The sequence below is a fragment of the Triturus cristatus genome, chromosome 1_1 (genome assembly GCF_964204655.1).
Source record: "Triturus cristatus chromosome 1_1, aTriCri1.1, whole genome shotgun sequence".
Lineage (NCBI taxonomy): Eukaryota > Metazoa > Chordata > Amphibia > Caudata > Salamandridae > Triturus > Triturus cristatus.
The window spans coordinates 143661682-143683596 of NC_140579.1; the positions used below are offsets into that span (position 1 = coordinate 143661682).

Sequence of the window (21915 nt, forward strand, 5' to 3'; positions counted from 1 at the left end):
CATGCGCCCGCATTTGCCCAATTGCTTGCTGTCTTTGTTAGAAACACACACGCAACGCCCAATAGCCTGCAACGATAACAAAACCACACGAACGAGCGTGGGTCAGCTTTCAGAAGCCCCTACATGAAGTCTCGCTGCGCGAGCAGTTCTGCTCACTGTAACGCTAGGCGCGAGACCTTAAAAAAAGTGCCTCTTAGGTACTTCTCGCATGAGCACCCGCCCTCTCCTCACACGGTGGTATTTTTGTTCAAGTTGGCAGGCCTGTCATTGCATCTCTAAAGGCATTAACACAAATTGCTACATGCTGCTTTCCAATGCAAAATAAACACGATCACATCATTACAATGCTAAACGATGAGCTGCCCTTACGTGAAACCTAAATAGAGCAGTGAGCTGTGGCTGACATCCACTCAAGGTGGCCGCCGCGGCAGGACGTGAACTATCTCCTTATAATAGTGTAGTACGCGTGCTTGTTATTTCAGAGTGAAAAGTTCCCTCAGGCTAGCCCCTGGCTCAAACATGGCGGCGCCCATCGGGCACTTCCGTACGGCACAAGCCCACTTCCGGCCCGCGCGCCGGGGGCGGGTCCTTTTTCGGCCGTCCACGGCCCGCAGCTGAAGTCGCTACCTGAGGAGTCCCGGGCAGAGCGGTCCAAGCGCACAAAATGGTGAGCTGCACCGGGCCGAGAGGGGATGTGCAGGTGCCCCGTGCTCTCGGGGAGGGGACACGGCCGCCTCCGCGGGACGATGCGGAGGGATGGAGGCAGATTGTCAACGTTGTCCGTCGGGGTCGTTAAGGGGAGGGATAGGTGAAGAGCTCTTAAAGTAACAGTACCACGTACAGGGGGGGGGGGGATAGGTGAAGAGCTCTTAAAGTAACAGTACCACGTACAGGGGGGGGAGTCTAAAGTGATAGTACAGTTTAAACGGACATTCGAATCCACATGGGAGAGCGCCTAATGGGACTGAGCAGCATTAAAGAGCCTGTACACAGAGCAGCATGAAAGGAGCTGCACATGGTATAGGGCTTAAAGTGGCTGTTCCCTGAGCAGCGTCAAAGGAGCTAGCAATAGAAAGCTTGTGAATTGACAGTACCCTGAGCAGCATTACAGGAGCCAGCAGGAGAGAGCTTGTAAAGTGACAGTATACTTGGGGACAGCATTAAAAGAGCCAGCAGTAGAGAGCTTGTGAAGTGACAGTACCCTGAGCAGCATTACAGGAGCCAGCAGGAGAGAACTTGTAATGTGACAGTACCCCGAGCAGCATTACAGGAGCCTGCAGGAGAGAGCTTGTAAAGTGACAGTATACTGAGGGACAGCATTAAAAGAGCTAGCAGTAGAGAGCTTGTGAAGTGACAGTTCCCCGAGCAGCATTACAGGAGCCAGCAGGTGAGAGCTTGTAAAGTGACAGTACCCCGAGCAGCATTACAGGAGCCAGCAGGAGAGAGCTTGTAAAGTGACAGTACCCCGAGCAGCATTACAGGAGCCAGCAGGAGAGAGCTTGGAAAGTGACAGTACCCCGAGCAGCATTACAGGAGCCAGCAGGAGAGAGCTTGTAAAGTGACAGTACCCCGAGCAGCATTACAGGAGCCAGCAGGAGAGAGCTTGTAAAGTGACAGTACCCCGAGCAGCATTACAGGAGCCAGCAGGAGAGAGCTTGTAAAGTGACAGTACCCCGAGCAGCATTACAGGAGCCAGCAGGAGAGAGCTTGTGAAGTGACAGTATACTGAACAGCATTAACGGAGCTAGCAGAAGAGAGCTGCACAGTGACGGGAAACTGAGGAGCAGCATTAAAGGAGCTAGCAGTAGAGAGCTTGTGAAGTGACAGTACCCTGAGCAGCATTATAGGAGCTAGCAGAAGAGAGCTGACAGTGACGGTATACTGAGGAGCAGCATTAAAGGAGCTAGCAGTGAGGAGCTTCTGAAGTGACAGTACCCTGCGGAGCATTAAAGGAGCTACACAGGGAAGAGCTTGTAAAGCGACAGTACACTGAGCAGCATTAATGGAGCTCGCAGTAGAGAGCTTGTGAAGTGATAGTACCCTGAGCAGCATTAAAGGAGCTAGCAGAAGAGAGCTGACAGTGACGGTATACTGAGGAGCAACATTAAAGGAGCTAGCAGTAGAGAGCTTGTGAAGGGACAGTACCCTGAGCAGCATTAAAGGAGCTAGCAGGAGATAGCTTGTGAAGTGACGGTACCATGCGGAGCATTAAATGAGCTACACAGGGAAGAGCTTGTAAAGTGTCAGTACACTGAGCAGCATTAAAGGAGCTCGCAGTAGAGAGCTTGTGAAGTGACAGTACCCTGCAGAGCATTAAAGGAGCTACACAGGGAAGAGCTTGTAAAGTGACAGTACCCTGAGCAGCATTAAAGGAGCTAGCAGAAGAGAGCTGACAGTGACGGTATACTGAGGAGCAACATTAAAGGAGCTAGCAGTAGAGAGCTTGTGAAGTGACAGTACCCTGAGCAGCATTAAAGGAGCTAGCAGGAGAGAGCTTGTGACGTGACAGTACCCTGCGGAGCATTAAAAGGAGCTACACAGGTGAAGTGACAGTACACTGATCAGCATTAAAGGAGCTCGCAGTAGAGAGCTTGTAAAGTTACAGTACCCTGCCGAGCATTAAAGGAGCTGTACATGGAAGAGCTTGTAAAGTGACAGTACACTGAGCAGCATTAAAGGAGCTAGCAGGAGAGAGTTTGTAAAGAGACAATACACTGAGGGGGGGTAGTATTAACTGATTAGTGCAATTAATCTCTTAAGGTGTGCATGCTGGGTCGGGGATGCTAAAGGAGTAAAACGCTAAAATGTTGGAATGAATTGACACAAAGGTTCATGGGATGGTTAAAGAGTCTACTTAAAGTGTTAGCTCGCTGGAGGACATGGGAGTGGGTCTGTTTTTGGTCATTCTTGTATAGCCCCAGGTTGTTAACTAATAGTTACTTTTAAGCTAAGTCCGCAAAGAGAATTGGGAAAGCTTACTAAAGTTACTTGGTCTACTCTAACTAGATACAAGGAAATGTCATTTCTTTAGTCTTCCAGAGCCACCTAATGACGTACAGTTGCTCCTTGGTGTGCCTCCCTGAAAAGTACAGGTGTCAGTTGTTTCCGAAAATGCAGATAGCTGGCTTCTCTACTTAGCCTTGGGCTCAGACCATTTCACCCATGTACTCTAAGGGACATCACTCCATGTTTCAGTCTTGTTGCCTGATTCAGTTTGTTGGATGTAGTGTGGTGGCAGCTTCTGCAATTAGCCGGTATTTTCAACCAGGTATAAATGTATGTATGTACGTGGTGCTTTTATAGCACACGCCTGGCGAAAAGGCAGCAGATCGCTCGCTATACAGGGCCCAAATCAAGCATAAAGTCAACGGTTGATAGGAGAGGCAACTGGTTTGTGGACGGTTAATCCTTTGTGATGTAGTGTTTGTTATTGAGGGGAGTCTTCAACTCTTTACTAAATTGAAGTAGCGTTGGGGCTGTCCTGATGGATACAAGTATATTTTTCCAGATTGAGAGTGCATTGATTAAAAAATCCTTCACATAGGTGCACAGCAGTGCTTTAAATGAACAGATGTTTCTAGTGGTTGAGTACCGCTACTCTCCAATTGAAAATATCTGTCAATATAAAGTACTAGTGCATGGCTGCTTTCATACACTCTTGATTCTAGGGATTAAGGCAAGGTTTAACTGCCGAGTTCTATGTGTATTCTGCCAGTGATAATCTTTGGAAGAACTGTCAAGCTGCTCATTTAATCAGTGCTCCAGTTAGTTTCTTGAAGTTTTGCATTTAAAGAAGTGGAAGATTTTCCAAACCATAGAAATTTGCAAGTTGAGTTCCCAAACTGTGGAGTTCATCTGGGCAGTAAGGAAGAGGTTGGTGTTAAAAATTACCCCCATATTTTTTTCTTCCTAAATCATCTGAGATTTTTTATTGTTGTGACCACATTGGGTCACAACAATAACAGTGCAGGGGTGACCAGTGCTATTTTAGTGTGGCACTAGTCACCCCTGCCCAGCATTTAATTTTTACATGTAATCACTTTTACATTGAAAAACAATAGTGAACTGGTGGTCGTGCAAAACGAGGAAATGAATATGAAGAACAGATAAAATATAGAGAGTTACTACAATCAACTATTCTAAGTGTGGTTGATAGAGATAGAACATTGTACTCTAGATGCGGATTCCCATCAACTGCCAAGGGAGGCCAGTGTCATCACTAGACCCCTATATGACGCAACCTATTTGCTAAAAGTTGCCGCTACATGTCTTTTTAATAGGATTGGAACAGAGATATTTAATAAACATAGTTTTCCCTGTCCAACTCCCTTTTTAAATTTTTCACTTGCACTGCACTTATTACACACAGTACCCTTCAACAGGAATACATATGGCCACTCTTGGCCGATTTCTCTCTTGAACTTGTACTCTGCTCTGATCTTGCCTACTACATCTGCCTCTTGGCTAAGAGGAGTAGTGACAAGAAGGAAGGATTACCAAGTGATGACACTGGCCTCCCTTGGCAGTTGATGGGAATCCGCATCTAGAGTACAATGTTCTATCTCTATCAACCACACTTAGAATAGTTGATTGTAGTAACTCTCTATATTTTATCTGTTCTTCATATTCATTTCCTCGTTTTGCACGACCACCAGTTCACTATTGTTTTTCATACGTAAAGATAGGGGATTTGAACTGTAGTTTTGGTCATTAAACTTTTCCCTTAGACCCTTTTTCCCCTCGGGGATTAATGTTGAAGATCACTTTTACATTCCCACCCCAGTAAAACCACTCAATAAGTCAGTGATAATGAAGATGATGAAAAGACAGGACTATCGTGGGTGACAGAGCGTTGCTGGTGGTAGAGGGCTATACATGGCATCAGTGGTCCCAACGCTAAAGGTTCAGTTTTGTGAGACAGTCTTTGAGCTGGATGCCAACAGCTTGACAGACAGTTGATCATTTTTGCCATTGTCCTGTTGTTTAAGTGCACAGAATAATGTTGGAGCTATGGGTTGTGTATGTGCTGACAGTGCTCCCAATAATGTAGTCCTCTATGGGCATGTTTACTTGTCAGAAATATGTCCACTTCTTTGAGTTCATAATGTTTGATTAGTGTTCAGAAACACATCAGTGGCTATGGGGTATCTTTTCTGGTCAGTGCTCATAACAGTGTCGGTGTCTGTCCGATAAGTGCTCAGAATGATGGCATACATGGGTCATCTACGTCTGGTCAAGATAATGTCAGCTGCGATGGTTGTCTATGTCCAGTCACTGCTCAAAATGTCAGAACCTTCTGTCTCTGGTCATTGCTCAGAAGACTGCTGGTTGTCTACTTCTGGTGTATGCCCAGGCAGTGCTCAGAATAATATCGGTGGCGATGGGTTGTCTGTTTCCGAGCAGTGGTCAGAATAATGTTGGTGGCCATGGATTATCTATGTTGGGGCCGTGCTTAGAATAATGTTGGTGGCAATAAGTTGTCTTTGTTGGGGCAGTGCTCAGAATAATGTTGGTGGCCATAGGTTGTCTATGTCAGGAAAGTGCTTAGAATTAGATCAGTGTCGATGGGTTGTCTGTTTCTGAGCAGTGGTCAGAATAATGTTGGTGGTCATGGATTATCTATGTTGGGGCCGTGCTTAGAATAATGTTGGTGGCAATAAGTTGTCTTTGTCGGGGCAGTGCTCAGAATAATGTTGGTGGCCATGTCAGGAAAGTGCTTAGAATTATATCAGTGTCGATGGGTTGTCTGTTTCTGAGCAGTGGTCAGAATGTCAGTGGTGATGGGTTATCTATGTCTGGGAAGTGCTTTTAGAATGATGTTGTGGCGATAGGTTGTCTTTGTCGGGGCAGTGCTCAGAATAATGTTGGTTGCAATGGGTTGTCTATTTCTTGGCTGTGCTCAGAGTAATGTTCAATCAGGATTTATAAAACGCTGCAAGTTGCGATTCTCCTATTAACATAACCAGAGAATCTGGATTTCATTAAAGACACGGAGGCTAACATTATGCATATCACTTTTAATGCGTCTCCAAGCAGCTGCATACATCATAAAGCAAGTGTTCCAAATAGAACGTTAATAATAACAAAAGGCATGAGACTACAACATTCAGCCTCTTTTAAATGGCGAAAACAGGATAAGTTCATCTTAAGTCCTTGAAACTTAAAGGAGTGGAGAGATGCAAACATCTTGCTAAAACAGTATGGAAGGCAGGAAACCAAGGATGAAGAAGGAGAAGAAGTCAGAGTCCTGAAGTTATGGGAGATTATCTGAAAAAAATAGAAAGCCATGTGAGTAAATATTGATAAAGTAAAGGACAAAATATGTGAGCAATCAAAGAGATTAAGACAAGCATAAATGCGAAAAAACATAAATCCGATATGTCAATAAATGTATATAACATTTCAATTCATAAATAATAGATATGTTATACTGAAGAAGAAAAAATTAAATGGGAAAGAGGAGGGAGGGATAATGTTAGCCTCCGTGTCTTTAATGAAATCCAGATTCTCTGGTCATGTTGATAGGAGAAACGCAATTTCTTTACAAGACCGGAGGCTACCATTATGCATGTTGGTAGCTTTGTAAGACTACGTCGGACATATGAGGAATTGGTTTGCAATAATGCTGAGCAAATGTTCTAGCATTTGACCAGTCAGCAGCAAAAGGATATCGTCCAACTTACCTCCAGACCAGAAAGATTTACTGGCCATTGCACCTCTGATAGAGTGAGCTTTAAAAATATTAAGATAAATACCTGCTAGGTTCATAACAAGTTTAACCCACCTAGAAATAGAACTAGAGTAGATAGCTTTGTGAGGTTTAACAAAGGAGATGAGTAACTGAGTCACACCTGAAGTACGAAGAGAATTCATTCTAGAATTGTATTTTCATACAATCAACCACGCAGAGTTTAGGGCAATAATCATACCAAGGGTAAAAGATGGAATCGGACATAGTTTTGGTTCTTTTAAAGAGATCAAAATTGACTCCGAACATGTTGTATGATCTATTCGATATTTCAAGAGCTTTAACATCAGAGACTCTACGACAGGAAATTAAGCAAAGTAAGGTAGCGAGTTTGATAGAAAGATTTTTATTGTTTAGAAGGATATTAGTAGGCCAGTTTGAAAAAAGGTCAAGAATTAAGTTGACATCCCAAAGGGATTGATATCTAGGTCTAGGGGGTCTCCCGAGTCTGATGCTTTTGAGAACTCTGCAAATAATTGCATTTTTGCCAATTGTCTTGCCATTAACGAGAGAATGACCAGCGGAGATAGCAGATCTATAACAATTGATAGATCTATAACAAAGGCCTCGTTCGAATTGTTCTACCAGAAAATTGATTATGTCAACGATAGTTGCTTCAATGGAATCCAGATTCCTTTCCAAGCACCAACGAACCCATGATTTCCAAATGATGTTATACCGGTAGTGTGTGCCGGGAGCCCAAGACTCCCCGAGGAGAGTTGAAGCTGTTGACGTAAGTCTTGAGAGATCATTGGATCTCCTGACACTCTCCAGGCAAGAAGGTTCAGTTTCCCTGATTGAACAATGGGGTGAAGATGACCGTCTATGTTTGTAAGAAGATCCAATCATCTGTGAGGGTCTCTGGAAGCTGGAGTTGCTAGCTGCGTCTTGGTGATCGGTTCATTTGAATAGCCAGGTCTTTAGTTTATCCTGAATCCTCGTAGCGATGAGGCGGTCCTGAGGTGCAGGGGAAGGGCGTTCCAAGTTTTGCCTGCCGAGTGTGAGAAGAAGCATCCTCCACTGTTGCTTAGGCGGACTCCGGGGGTATCTGCACTTAAGAGGGAGGCAGATCGTAGGTGTCTAGTAGGTTGATGGAAGGTCGTGTGTTGTTTGATTTATGCTGGTCCTTCGTTGTACAAGGATTTGTATGCTTGGGTCAGCATCTTGAACCGGTATCTCTTCTGGATCGGAAGCCAGTGTAGCTTCTTGAGGTGCAGTGTGATATGGGTTAGTCTTTCAGGAGGCAGTGGTACTGGTTGAGTGCCGTCTTGAAGGTGGTGTGATCTTCTGTAACTTCGCTGGTGCTTCAATTCCTTTCTAGTTGTTGGCAGTTGTTTGTTGGCTTTCAGTTCTGTGGTGACCCAGCTGGCTCTTCTGGCAGGTCCTTTGGATTATCTGTGATCTACTGGGAGATGTTCTTCGCGGCCTGGTCTGGGTTGGATGTTGTGTCTGGGAGGTGGGAGTTGAGAGCGTTGTTCCACTGGTCTTCTGATTTCTTCTTGCAGTTCCTGTTTGTGGGGCTTGGGGGAGCATGGTGCACGTGTTGGTAGGTTGTGAGATGTTGAAGTGGGCGTTGTAGTGGTCAGTTCACGTGAGCTGTGAGACGTGGTGGAATTTGACCCTGTCACTTGACATGAAGATGGGGTTAGTCGTGTGTCCTGCCATGTGGGTATGGTTGGTGACCAGTTGCTTGAGGCCGATGTTGCTCATACTTTCCAGGACGTTAGTTGTGTTGGTGTCGCTGGGGTTATTAAGGTGGAAGTTAATCTTCCTAGGAAGATATAGTGTTCAGAGTAGATGGCGATGAGGTCAGGGATGGCGTTGCAGAAGCTGGGATGTGGTCCTGGTGGTCTGTAGGGGAGGGTGTCTCTTATGTGTTTTTTTCCTTCTGTGAAGTTGAGATGCTCTATTTTGGGGGAGTTTCGCCTGAGGAGGTCATACAGCGGATGGTGTCCATGTGGATGAGTGCAGTTCCACTTCTGTGTTTGTTGGTTTGCTCCTGGTGTGTTCTCTTGTAGCCTTCGAAGGTGGCGATGTCTGATGCAGAGGTGGGGGTTCAGCTAGGTCTCTGTGATGTTCATGAACTCCAGGGCGTGGTATGATGTTGTGTCCCAGATCTCCAGGAGAAGTGGCAGTGCTAGCAGGAGAATGGTCCTCTGGTGTTGCGTGGAGATGTGCAGCAGCAGTTGTTGTCAATGCACCTGTAACACCGAAGCAACCAACAATGCTGCAAACACGTGCCCACCACGCTGACCGAGACTGCCACGGCACCACTCCAGTGCATTTTACTCAACGCACGATAGGGCTGCAAGCATAAGAGGCACCCCAACAAAGCAAGGGGAGAGGAGTTGGCCTAACGGCTAGGGCGCTCGAGCTCGGACCTGGGGAACTGGGTTTGAGTCTCGGTAATGACACCGAACATCCTGTGATTCTGGGCAAATCACTTAATCTCCCCGTGCCTACCAAAAAAAATGTTTTTATGTTTGTCCTCATGTAATGTAACCGGTGCTATGTAAAGCACTCTGATACCCGAATGGATTTGGGTCAAGTTTGCGCTATATAAAACTCTGCAAAAAAAAAAAAGCAAACTAACCATGAACAAAATAAGCAAAGAGCAGTGGGCAAATAAGGTTACTACAGGCAAAAGACTAGTTACAGACAGAGAGACAAAGTTGTTGGCATTCCATTGGCTCACTAGTACATGCAGCGAGCAACTGATTTACTGGCAGCGAATGAGCTGCGGCAGAAGCATGTTTTAAATGCACAACGGAGGACATGCATGGTGGATCAGAAGACCTGCTGGCAGTGTACTGGGAGTGGATCGAAAATGTTGGTGGCGATGGGTTCTATGTCCAGCCAGTGCTGAGAAGTATGTCGGTGGCGATGGGTTGTCTGTCGGGCCAGTGTTTGGAATACAGCTTTGTCCCTCTTGAGGCAGTGCTCAGAACAATGTGAAAGTCGTCAATGTCCAGTCAGTATTCTAAGGTCATGGGCTCTGTGTTCCTTCTGGTAGCCCCGATCTACCCACTCAAACCTAGAATATCAGTGAGAGGTTCTTCACAGGCATGCTCTTCTAACCTCAGAGCGCCTCATTCACTGCCCTCCTAGTGCCTAAGTGCAGCTATTACAGGCTGGTGATGACATTGGGTCTCTTTTGTCCACAGGGGTTTGTAAAAGTTGTCAAGAGCAAGGCTTACTTCAAGAGGTACCAGGTCAAGTTCCGCCGTCGCAGGGGTAAGTGCAGTGTGGATGCCGTGCGCCCTCCTTTAAAAGACCTTGTCTTTGAACATTGCTTCAATCGGGGTCGGGGGGTGCATTGTTGTGATTTATGAAGCCGACAGTTGCACATGGGCTCTATGTACATACCTTAAGTCAACAAAGGTTTGTCTATTTTAGTGACCTTTGAACTTGTACATTGTTCTGGCCTAAGTTCTTTTAAGTTGCTTGTGCATTCGCTTATATTGTCAGCATGCCTGTTTGTGACCTTCCCCTGAGTGGAGTGCAGTTCACCCCTGCTCACGATTTTGGAGGTGCATTGCATCCCACGCTCTATGGAAGGAGATACTAAAATCTGAAAAATGAGACTTCCCCAAACTTTTTTTGCCTCCCCAGAGGGAAAGACTGATTACTATGCACGGAAACGCCTGGTCATCCAAGACAAGAACAAATACAACACCCCTAAGTACAGACTGATTGTGCGGATCACCAACCGGGATATCATTAGCCAGGTGAGTGACTGTAGCATCGAGTGAGTAAGAGTGGCACTAAAGGGGGTGGGGGGGGGAATAAATGCAGATGTTCTCCTTATACCTACCTTCTGGAAAGGGCTGTCGCTAAGCTCTACAGCAAGTGCAAAGGCGGCAAAAGCTTTCCCTAGTCCGCAGAGAAAGGGGTCTTCGTACCTGCAAAGCCGTGCAACAAGCCTCCTTCAAGTAGAAATCTACAGATGTAGAGGTAGTACTGAATTGTACTGCTGACCAACTAAACGCCGTGACTCTCAGACTTGCACATCATGATGCTTTCCAGCACTCAAACACTACTCTACCACTTATTTTTAGTGCTGACCTAGAGACCGCTTTAATTGTTTATCCAGCCTCTTGATTTTCCAAAAAACAACCCTTAATAAAAAATTACATGCATCTATGGAATTGCAGAGGAGCTTTCGGTCCGCCCTCTTCAATCATTGGACTGTAGTAGTGTCATTAAAATTGTGGTTCTCCACCACATCCTATAGCATGGATCATTGAGTCAGCAAAGTTCAGCCATTGGTTTTCTTCACTGTGAATGGCAGCATTTTCATCCATACACATGTGCACATCCACCTAGAAAGTAGTACACTTCAGTTAAATGGCGGTACTCTCAAGCTCTGATTTTACTTCTGCTTTCATTTAAATTCATGTTTTAAGAAAAAAATATTTATTTTTGTGATGGGTCGTTTAAAATCCACATCACCTTTAGACAGTGTCATCTTTATTACTGTTAGACATTCAATTTCTCTTGTTTATGTTTATAGAAAAATGTGCAGGCTTGTCAAGCCCCGAGTTTTGGCTTAGCCAGTGCTTGGTTATAATAATCTGCTCTGAGGAAGGGTAAAATGTCTCGTTTGGCTGAAACCCTAAGAACAGTTCAAGCGAGAATGCCATTACTACTGATCATGGGCCCAAGTCACAAATGTGTCTGTCCTAGTGTTGCTGTAGTACAACTTCACATACCTTAATTTCAATGCATAATGATACCTAGAGATCTATGCACATGCACTTCCTATCTTATGTGCAAAACTTTATGCCGTGATTCCGTAGAACGCTCTACACCTAGTTCTACATTTTAATTGCAGATGTGGGAGTAGTACGGATGAGAGGCTGGAAAATGTATATATATACTCTATAAGGTGGGAGGAGGAAAAAGGAAATCAAAGGGGCTAAGGGGAACATGCAAATACAAAAAACTACAAAATGGTAAGTCATTTGCAATTCACCAAAGTTACATCCACAACTACTCCATCCAAGCCTTTACGTAAGCTACACACCAAATGGTTGGGAATAACGCTACCAGCCCAAACACATCACCTAAAAAAATAAAATAAAGAAAATGGTTCTGTAACTGAACATTGCAGATGCTTATGTTCATAATAAAACATTTTTTTTTTAAAGCATTAAAACAATTATAATGATGTAAAAAATGGACATAAAACCATGTACCTTGCATACACTATTCACATTGGACAAATGTAGAAAAATGAAAAAGTAAATACAATAAAACATTAACGTAAATGAATGGTCATGTGCCTTTGCATTGCAGACATCTATATACATCACATTATGAAAAATATAAACAACTGATGCACATACTTGGAAAATTACAAATATGTAATTTGTTTAATTCTAAACAAAACTTCCACATCTAATGCTACTGTAGATGCAATCGAAAACACACCACTTTGCATGGCACATACACACAACACAACTGGTGCTGTTTGGCTCCACAAGGTCTCGCAGCACAAGAATAAGCACCCGCTCCCAGGGTGTAGGCTGTATGGATGTGCCTCCAGTAGTAATGTTTGTTAGGGTGTGTATTATTTTCCTCAGTTGATGCCCGTTTCCCTATCTTCAGTTCCAGCGCGACGCGTAGCGAGGCAGTGATCTATGCCTGCATAACATACTACTACATTTGGCGGGTTTATGCCTAACACACACCCATAAAGCTGGTGGTAGTGACTTCACAGTTGTATTTTGAATTGTACGTGTCTCCACGCTCTACTTTAAAGGGAATGTGGGGGCATGTAGTCCTAGAAGCACATCCCAGAGTTGTGAATTGCGTTTGTGGACGTTTACTCCTAGTTGATGGAGGAAGGAAGTAGTGACAAGCAGCAAAGAGGTGTGTGTGTGTGTGTGTTGCACGACTGCCTGCCTTTTGAATCTCCTGCAGCATGCGCATAGTACTTCTTGGTTAGTGGAGGCCAGGACCGCTCATACGACTGCCTGCCTTTTGAATCTCCTGCAGCATGCGCATAGTACTTCTTGGTTAGTGGAGGCCAGGACCGCTCATACGACTGCCTGCCTTTTGAATCTCCTGCAGCATGCGCATAGTACTTCTTGGTTAGTGGAGGCCAGGACCGCTCATACTTCCTGCATTGTTTAGCCCAGTCACGATGTGTAAGGTGAAGCCTTCCCCACGTTTTCCAAGGTGTGCGCCAGATGAGGTGGGAAAGCAAGTATGGTTGAGCAAGGGATGGCATAGTTAAAACAACATAGGTTTTGTTCTGAAACTCGAAGGTGGCGGAGAGCCAACTGGCCCAGCACCGCACTGGTGGCCACCACTTTATTGAAGAAAGTCCAGTCATCTGTGCTCTTCTGCCACTTGTGCTGGGGAGTGTCTATGTGTAGGTACTCAGTCAGCTTTCAAAGAATGTTTGAGCATATTCATTCCTTAAGATACTTAAAGCAATACAAAGACACTTTGGTTGGAGATCCTTGGCTGGCATTGTGCAGGATCAAGGGGCTTTTGTCTACTGGCCCCTGATTTCCACGTACACTGGCGAAGTAGAAAATGACTTCACATGATGTGATGATAGCACAATGCAATGCCGGCAGTAAGAAAGCAGAGCACAAATGGTGGTTTTCACTTGAAATCATTTATGTATGGTGTGAAAGGCTTGTAAATATGCAGGTGTTTCACAAGGTGAACGAAGCCCGATGTGTTGGATATTGGCTACAAGCGGAGTAACATGGTGCAGATAGCTGAACCTGGCAGAGACTATTACATCGCATGAGAGGAGAAGGAAAAGGAATGGGGAGGATAGAAAGAGAGCACTGTGGAAGATAAATGTCATAAACGTTAGTTTGTGTTACTTTTCGCTACATTGTATTGTCTTTGATTTAAGTGCACAGGGAATACTGTGAGTGCTACTTATGTTAGGCCGTAAAAGATATCTCTCTCTGATACCCTTAAATCTTTGTTATGCGACCTTAAAATCCAGTGAGCTTAGTGCTGCATTCATGGGTTGGCGAAGGCATGCATGAGTGTGTTAAAAGATGCTTGTAACTATAAAAATGTTAGTCTGCAGTGAATCTGTTCTGTGTAGGATGTCTGAAGGAAGACCTCACAAGGTGTGGTGTGAGGAGTTTTGGCAGCACTCATTCTTAGGCATGTTTGTGCTTTTGCAAGACTTGGTCTCACTCTGTGTTTACTCCTGCATTAAGTTCTGTACTTCTTGTTCTCCCTCTGCAGATAGCGTTCGCCAGAATTGAGGGAGACATGATTGTAAGCGCTGCCTACTCCCATGAGCTCCCCAGATATGGCGTGAAAGTCGGGCTGACCAACTATGCAGCAGCTTATTGCACTGGCCTTCTCTTGGCCCGCAGGGTAAGACTGAAGACTGCTAGTTTTGCTTGCTGCTGTTGTGGTTGCTGTTCACTACCTTTTGTAGAACCTTTGATCTAACACTATTAACCCTTTTGTGGTCAGCACAGAGACTGCTGGTGTCCATTAACCCTGTGGTACATCCCTGCTGCACATGGGGTGCCTGAATGAAACCGTTGCCATAGAGATAGCCTTCTTGTCCTGCCTGTGTAGCGTGCTTGTGGTTTTAAACATTCATAAGCTATGTCGACCACGCGCTAGGTGATATGCGAGTGACTGCTGCCTTAGTAGGCCCTACATGTAGACTACTGCTATCATTTGTTTATGTGCCCTCATCCATGTTCTTTAGTAGCACTGTCTGAGTACAGTTGCATTGCTCGTCTTTGTGTCTGTTGTTCATTTTCCCTACAAAAGTACTGGTATTACCACACTCTAATCGGTGCCCTGCAACTCTCTTTTCAGCTGCTGAATAAGTTTGGACTGGACAAGGTGTACGAGGGACAGGTGGAGATCACAGGGGATGAGTACAATGTTGAGAATGTTGATGGTCAACCAGGTGCCTTTACCTGCTTTCTGGATGCTGGGCTGACCAGAACCTCGACTGGGAACAGGGTCTTCAGTGTTCTGAAAGGGGCAGTGGACGGAGGGCTTTCCATTCCACACAGGTATCCATAGAGTACCTGTGTAAATGATGCTATTTGCTATGCTCACTCTTGGTTGCTGGGGCTTCACACATTCCTCTGTTTTTGCAGCATGAAGAGGTTCCCTGGCTACGACTCTGAGAGCAAGGAGTTTCACGCAGACACGCACCGGCGCCACATTTACGGGCAGAATGTGAGCGACTACATGAAGCAGCTGGCAGACGATGACGAGGAACTCTTCAAAAAGCAGTTCTCACAATACATCAAGCATGGTGTCGCTGCTGACATGGTAAGTGTGAAGCTAAGATGGCCTTGTGCAGCAGCACACGCATTGTACTCGCCCATACTCATGGTATTGAAGTCAAGTCAACAACAATGGCAAGTGTTTAGTGTACAGGCGCAGTCGACTGTCTGATCTGTGTCTGCATTGCCTGTCCTGTGCTTTTCTCCCGAGAGCTATCCTGCACCAGATCTTGGGTAAAAAGGCTAGACACCTTTACACTGCACGTGACAGGATACAGGCGTGTCTTGCACTCATCCATCACCATGTACGTAGATCATATAAATGGGTATTACCACATTTGCAGGAGCATTGCCATTTTACCAACATCAAACTCTAAATGCAACTGTTCACAGAACCCTGATCACCCATCCAACACAGTTTTGAATTTCCATATAGTTGAGTAACAAACTTTTAAAACAACACACCAGATAACACATTGCTTTACAGGACTCCATGAGGTGTATAGGGTGGTGCAGAGCAAATATGCAAATAGTCCTAAGAAGTCCATGTTTATTCGAAAGTATGTTACATTAAATACCAGACAACAGAACTCATTATAATGGACACAACGCGCACATGACATAGCTTGAATCATCCAAATAGTTGGATCTTACCGAGCTCATAAACGTGTCCCATATAATCTTAAACATTCACAACCTCCAACCTTCACAACACATTAGTTGTAACAAAGCTCTCAAATGTAGCCTGTTATAAGGGCGCTATAGCTGATATCACCAAGCTCACCATTGCACTTTGTGAATGCACAATTCAGGAGGTACATTTGTCTGTTAATGAGTGACAGCAATCAAACGCAGAAGCGGAGGCATGTTTATTTAAGCTCAAGCTTGAGGGATATGAAGCGGTCAGCTTCCAAGTATGCTCTGCCAGACGCGGCTGGCGCAATCTTTATCTACTGTTTGAACTATATTGGCATACATAGAAATAGCTGAGGCAGCATGTATGCACAGTTGGTGTCGTAAGTTAAGCTTTATAGAAACTCAAGTAAGAATCTTAGCAAAGCATGAATACATTCTCACCGTGTGAGGAAGGGTGCTGTTTCAACATCAGCTGTTATCGTCTTTATCTACCTGTTCCTTCAGTTCTTGGAAACACAATGGAAGCTAAAAAGTATAAACTGACTTTACCCACCCCTCCTCGTGCAGAAGACAGTTTTTCAGCTGCATGGCTCATGAAATCATGGTGAATACATAAGGTGGAAGAACAATTGGTCAGTATCACATTGATTCTCCCACAACCTCACTTTCCGTAAAAATATATACCTCTGCAAGACACCACTTGGCACACTAAATCAAACCCCACAGGTAGTCCACTTTAAAAGACGCCATGAGCTCCTTTACCCACAACATATCATTTAATGATGCACCCAATAGTGGTGATCCCTGTAGGATACGTGCTTGTGCGCTCGCCCGTCCTCTCTCTTCATTACGCGCACCGGAAGAAGCCCTGATGGACTGTCCATTAATATTCTCATGTTTATTGCTGTTCGCCGGGCTGCATGAAAGGTTTAGGTTTGTTGACCAGATGTTTTATGGCAGTCTCCCTGTCAAGGAACTCCTTATTGAGCTTAAGTAAAGAAATCAAGCATGATGATGTATTGGAAATCACCCTTGCACTATAGCACCAACAGCGAACAGCGAGAAATGAATGTTTCTTTAATAGAATCACAGCCTGACCTTTAACTTTTTGAAATGCTCACAGTCTATTGTTGCCTGCCTTTGTCTAGCTGAGAATTACCTCTCGAAGCTTCCAGTTTACCATTCATTTACAGTGACTCTAAACCTCTTACTAACGCTTAGTGAAATCAGGCGGGTCATTTGTTGACCATCAAGCTTTCCTCCATCAAGCTTTCCTCCTTTTACGCCATGTAAACCAAAACAACCGCCCAGTGAAAAGATAGGGATCAGTAAACTCGCGTCAAATACTCATCTGTGCGATAATCTTTCAAACGAGGAACCACCCTCTCAAAACCAAGCAAGCGACGCACGTTAACGGGAGACATGGTACACAGGGCCATAAGGCAGTCCTAAACGACGTCATTAATGAACCATCCTTGCCCATTCCATCTTCATTCCCCTACACCTGCTTCCACCACAGCCCTGTCGTGGCGAGCATGTTATAATTTTGCATATTCAGATGAAATGTAAAAAATCTATTTCATACAATGTTTCTCTGTAATCTACACATGGCACATTCCTCTTGTCTGAGTCACGTTATCAAGAGATTTGAACCCGGAAATAAGAAAGCACCTATACAAGTGTGCACGAATTCGAAGATTAAACATGCATGAAAAGTGACAAGATGCCAAATGCATGACATCTTGTTTAAATTTGGTAACGTTTAAATATAAAAATGCACTAATTCAAGGTTTACAACGAAGGAGAAATATCAGTGCGGTAAAAGTACCTTTTGTTACTGTGGTCCGTTAACACCTCACTGCAAAGTGGGCTTCTGGGAAATATTTGGTATTAAACACGTTAACTTGACAGTAATGTTTTGTCTTTGTACTGTAATAGCCATGCAGTTAACATAATCATTTATACTAGCAAGGAAGTAGAGATTGATTTTATATTGCTTGAAACATGTCAAAGGCAATACTTCGAGTAGCCACGAGGTGAAGAGCAGGAATCACCGAATAAACTTCCAGCACCATAATACTTGGGTAGGATTTATTTGAATAGTCTTTTAAGGCCTTAAATGTCCCTAAACTGATGACTAAATGTTACCTCAATGTACTTTCTTTTGCTCCACACTGCTCATATCTGAAGGAGAACATTTCAAGTTTGAGTGATCAGAAGGCACCACCATTGCACTTCTTTCCTCAGTGTCACTGCTTGTATTTTGTCTACATTGCAACTACTTCCCGTTAGTCTCCTGCCCCACTGCTGCCTGCTAGCTTAGGCCTTCACGTTTGCTTATTGGCACAATCTGTGGTCCTGTAACTCATCTACCACGGCTGCCCTTGTCACCCAGTAACCCTTCTTACCCGAGGGCATAAAGCATAGGTGCAAGGAAAATTAGAGAGTGTTCATGAGTATCTTCATTTTAGATTGTCTCTGGTTAGACCTGGTAAGGCCAGGTACGGCCTTCGGCTCAGAACATCGGCCCTATTTCTACTCTGTCTCTCTATTCTCCTACCTCTTGACACCTACTATTTTCCTCTCCAATGGCAAGAGTTTTAAAAAGTGGCGGTTCATGCACCACATTCGCTCGGATTGAGCTACTCACTACTTTTAACTCTGCACACAGTCGAGTCCCAGTAAACATACTGGTTCAGAGGGAACATTGGTGGCGATTACTGCATTTTTAAGCATTCACAATTTTGGTAGATAAAAAAGATAGCCTCAGTTCAATAGCTTTTTTTCTTTTTCTTCTTTTTTTGGGGGAAAGCTGCCCTTTCTCCATATACTCTAGGACTGAAGTTAGAATAGTACATTTTACCTCCCAGTGTGTGCCATAACAACTGCTACCCTGAAGGTGCAGCTCAAGGCAAGTAACACATATGTGCCATTTCTGTATATCCTGATATCAACACAGTTGCCATGGCATGCTTGGGTCTGCCACACGAGCGGCTTTGCTGGTGACCTTTCAGTGTCTCGCAGTTAATCATATTTTTGCTGACACAGCTTGTAATGGGCTAACCACTCACTGCTTTGGGTACTATTGACTGTTGTCGTCCAGTGTTACCCCGCGCTTACTTCATTCCTAGTCTTTTACTCCCCCGGTATGATAATATTTAGTGACACTGTGTAGCCGTCTAAGCTGTGAGATGGGACAAACATGTCCGTGCTTTGTGCCTCTATGAACCTCTTGAGGGTCACTCTCTCTGGTCTTGACCCCTACAGATGGAGGCAATGTACCAGACGGCTCACTCTGGTATCCGCTCTAACCCAGTGATGGAGAAGAAACACCCGAAGGAGGTGAAGGTGAAACGGTGAGTAGTGCGCCTAAGGCTGTGTAGTGGACGGTCTGAGGAGAGTGCTGAACTTAACTACCCCTTTGGTAAATAGAGCTCCATAGTGTGAATTTGTAATGTGTCTAACCTGCATCTTTTTTTGCATGCAGCTGGAATCGGGCAAAGTTGTCTCGCAGCCAGCGTCAAGATCGAGTGGCGCAGAAAAAGGCTAGCTTCCTGCGAGCCCAGCAGGCAGAGGCTGGAAACTGAAGAGCGCCCACGGAGGACTGAAAGCGCAGAACTACCCACAACTCTACACTATGTCAACCGAAAAATAAAGATGCAACAAAAAATGGATTTCTCATGATATTGTGTGTTGTTGTAGGCAGTATTCTATAAGAAGGTCTAACAGTCAAAGAAGGCTGCTAACCAGTTGATGCCTAGTTTGTGGTAGGTGGGAAATGTGGCACTAAAATCCAAGTAGGTAAAGCAGTACCTCTGGCCTTGAGCCATTGTTCTGTGAAAGTGAAAACTCATTTTTCTCCCGCTTGAGTAGAGTGCCTATTCAGTTTATTCTTTTTCATAGGTTTAGAATTGGTGGCATTGTGTAGAGGTTTTAGATAGTGCTGGCTAGACCCAGAGGTTTCGGAGCGCTTTACATGAGTAAGAAGATGGCAATGGTATAGAACAAAAATTCAACAGCATGGAATACCAACAAGTTAACAAAATAGAAACGTCTTGAATTTACACATATCAAATAAACAGAGCGGCTATATACATGTATAACATGGAAATGGGAGATCAGATTTTGTATAATGGTATGGGATGGAGAAAGGCAGGAAGGGCAGCAGGTAGTAGGAAGTTAGATGTGAGAAAGGGGGGAAGGAAGCAGAGGGGGAACATTTGGTAGGAGAGGGGGTAGTGGGAGGGGGATGGGAAGGACTGTGAGAGGTAGCGTATGAGAGAAGTGGGGAAGGGAGAAAGCTGGGCCAGTGGAATGTAGAGGGAGGGGAGGAGGAGAGAGACAGTAGGAACATGGGGGGGGGGGCAGAGAAGTGGAAGGGGTTAGGAAGAATTATGGGTGTTGGTTAAGACCCCCAATATTTATTGAGGAGGTGCATTTTGAGGTCTTTTTTAAAGCTGATGTAGGAAGGGTTGCATCGCAGGTCTTTGGGGAGGGCATTCCAGGTGTTTAGGGCATTACCGGAGAAGGAGCGGGATTGTGTGGAGTTCTTTTTTAGTAAGAGTGGGACTAGGAGGAGAGCATTGGTGCTTCTCATGGGTCATGTGCTGCCCGCTTTGCAGAGTTTATTGGCGAGGTATGGCGGTGTATTTTGATGGAGGACCTAGTGTGTAATGCAAGCAGTTTTGTAGGCGGATCTGCCTTCGATGGGGAGCCATTTAAGGGATTTGAGGGCTGGGGAGATGCGGTCGAAGCGTTTGCGGTCGGTGATTAACCTGGCTGCAAGGTTGATCACAGATTTGAGTGGAGCAAGGTGGACCTTGGGGATTCCTGTGAGGATGTCGTTACCATAATCAATACGCGAAAGGACCACAGATTGGACTGCTAATTTAAAGTCATCAGAAGGAATAAAGGGCTTAATTTTCTTTAGATGACGGAGAGTGAAGAGGGCTCCTTTAGCTGAGATTTTGATGTGTACATTGAGAGTTAGGCTATTATCGATGGAGATACCAAGGGATTTTACTGAGTTGGACAAGGAGTGTGCAGTTGAGGACATTCAGGTCGGAGATCCAGGTTTGAATGGGCAGAGGGTTGTTTTTAGGGGAGAAGAGAATGATTTCAGTTTTTTTGGGGGGTTGAGTTTGAGATGATTTAATTGGAACTAGGATTGAATCGTAGAGAGGCTGTTGTTAAGGTGTAGGATTTCCGCGAGGGTTTTGATCTTGTAGCAAGAGTTAGGTGTCATCGGCTTAGAGGTGTAGTTGATTCTCTCTGGTTTAAGAATGAGGGTGAGGGGTTCCATAAAGTGGTTAAAGAGCGAGGGAGAGAGAATGGATCCCTGGGGGACTTCTAGGGAGACCGGAGTGGGGTTTGATAAGCAATCGAGAATTTTTATTTGCTGTGTTAGGTGCTGGGGATAGGAGACGAACCATTTATGGGCAGTACCATTGAGAGTAACAACAGAACAACATAGGGGGAGGTCCAAGGGAATTTTTTTTTAAGAACTGCAGGTTGCGTATCCCTTAATTGTGAACACTATAAACACTAAATCAACCCGGGTCTGGTGCTGTATCAAGAAAGAGAAAGTATACTGGAACGTTCCGACATCTCTTGTTAACAGAGAACCCTTCTTGGAACAGAACCCATCAATCACCGAGGAGTAGTATATTTGTCATCATTTGGGTCTGTATATCTCGATACAACGTACCAAGTCCTGATGGAACGACCTGGTAGCGTGTAAAGAGAGATGGCATACAAGGGTTGCTGTCAGATCTCCAGTAATAACAAGAATGTGATGAGTCCTCAAATTAGTGAATGGGGTCCTAAAAGTGCAGCACTAAATCATAAAGGTGACAATAAAAATGGCTAGTGGAACTCGAATGTGCTTTAATTAGTAGAGTGCGACTGCCACTGTTAAAAGGCAATATGGCAATTTAGCATAAATAATTTGTCATTATGCTCAATATCCATAGTATTCGGTCGACATGTTTCTGCCCATATAGATCTACACAGTATCAGGGGCATTCATCAGGCTGCTACTATGTGAGAAAAAGTGAATCAACTGAAAATGAAAAAATTCACAGACAATCCTACTGCACCGGTCAACTCTATACAGATATCGAAACCGGATACCCAAACATTTTGGGTGATACCCTCACCTCAACCTGGTCTGTGCTCAGGGAAAGGGGCCCCGCTCTATCCATCGGTACCCCGAGGCGGTCTTTGAGTCAAGACCAGAGGTCCTCTGGTATCCGGTTTCGATATCTGTATAGAGTTGACCGGTGCGGT

General features: G+C 44.7%; 1 protein-coding gene across 1 annotated transcript; it reads left to right on the forward strand.

Annotated features, from left to right (window-relative positions):
• Positions 1 to 587: 587 nt before the first annotated feature.
• On the forward strand, positions 588 to 19301 carry LOC146869856 (large ribosomal subunit protein uL18B-like). The gene is made up of 8 exons (XM_085623434.1): positions 588 to 667; positions 9913 to 9982; positions 10361 to 10476; positions 13976 to 14110; positions 14570 to 14772; positions 14860 to 15037; positions 18895 to 18983; positions 19115 to 19301. Exons 1-8 carry the CDS (start codon positions 665 to 667, stop codon positions 19212 to 19214), a joined length of 894 nt encoding a protein of 297 aa, XP_085479560.1. The 5' UTR covers positions 588 to 664; the 3' UTR covers positions 19215 to 19301.
• The last annotated feature ends 2614 nt before the right edge of the window (positions 19302 to 21915 follow it).

Bases quoted from the DNA above. Each gene is read 5' to 3' on its own strand.
- LOC146869856 (XM_085623434.1), top strand. The intron at 15,038-18,894 runs GTAAGTGTGAAG...TGACCCCTACAG, and splicing joins ATGGTGTCGCTGCTGACATG to ATGGAGGCAATGTACCAGAC. The intron at 18,984-19,114 runs GTGAGTAGTGCG...TTTTGCATGCAG, and splicing joins AAGGAGGTGAAGGTGAAACG to CTGGAATCGGGCAAAGTTGT.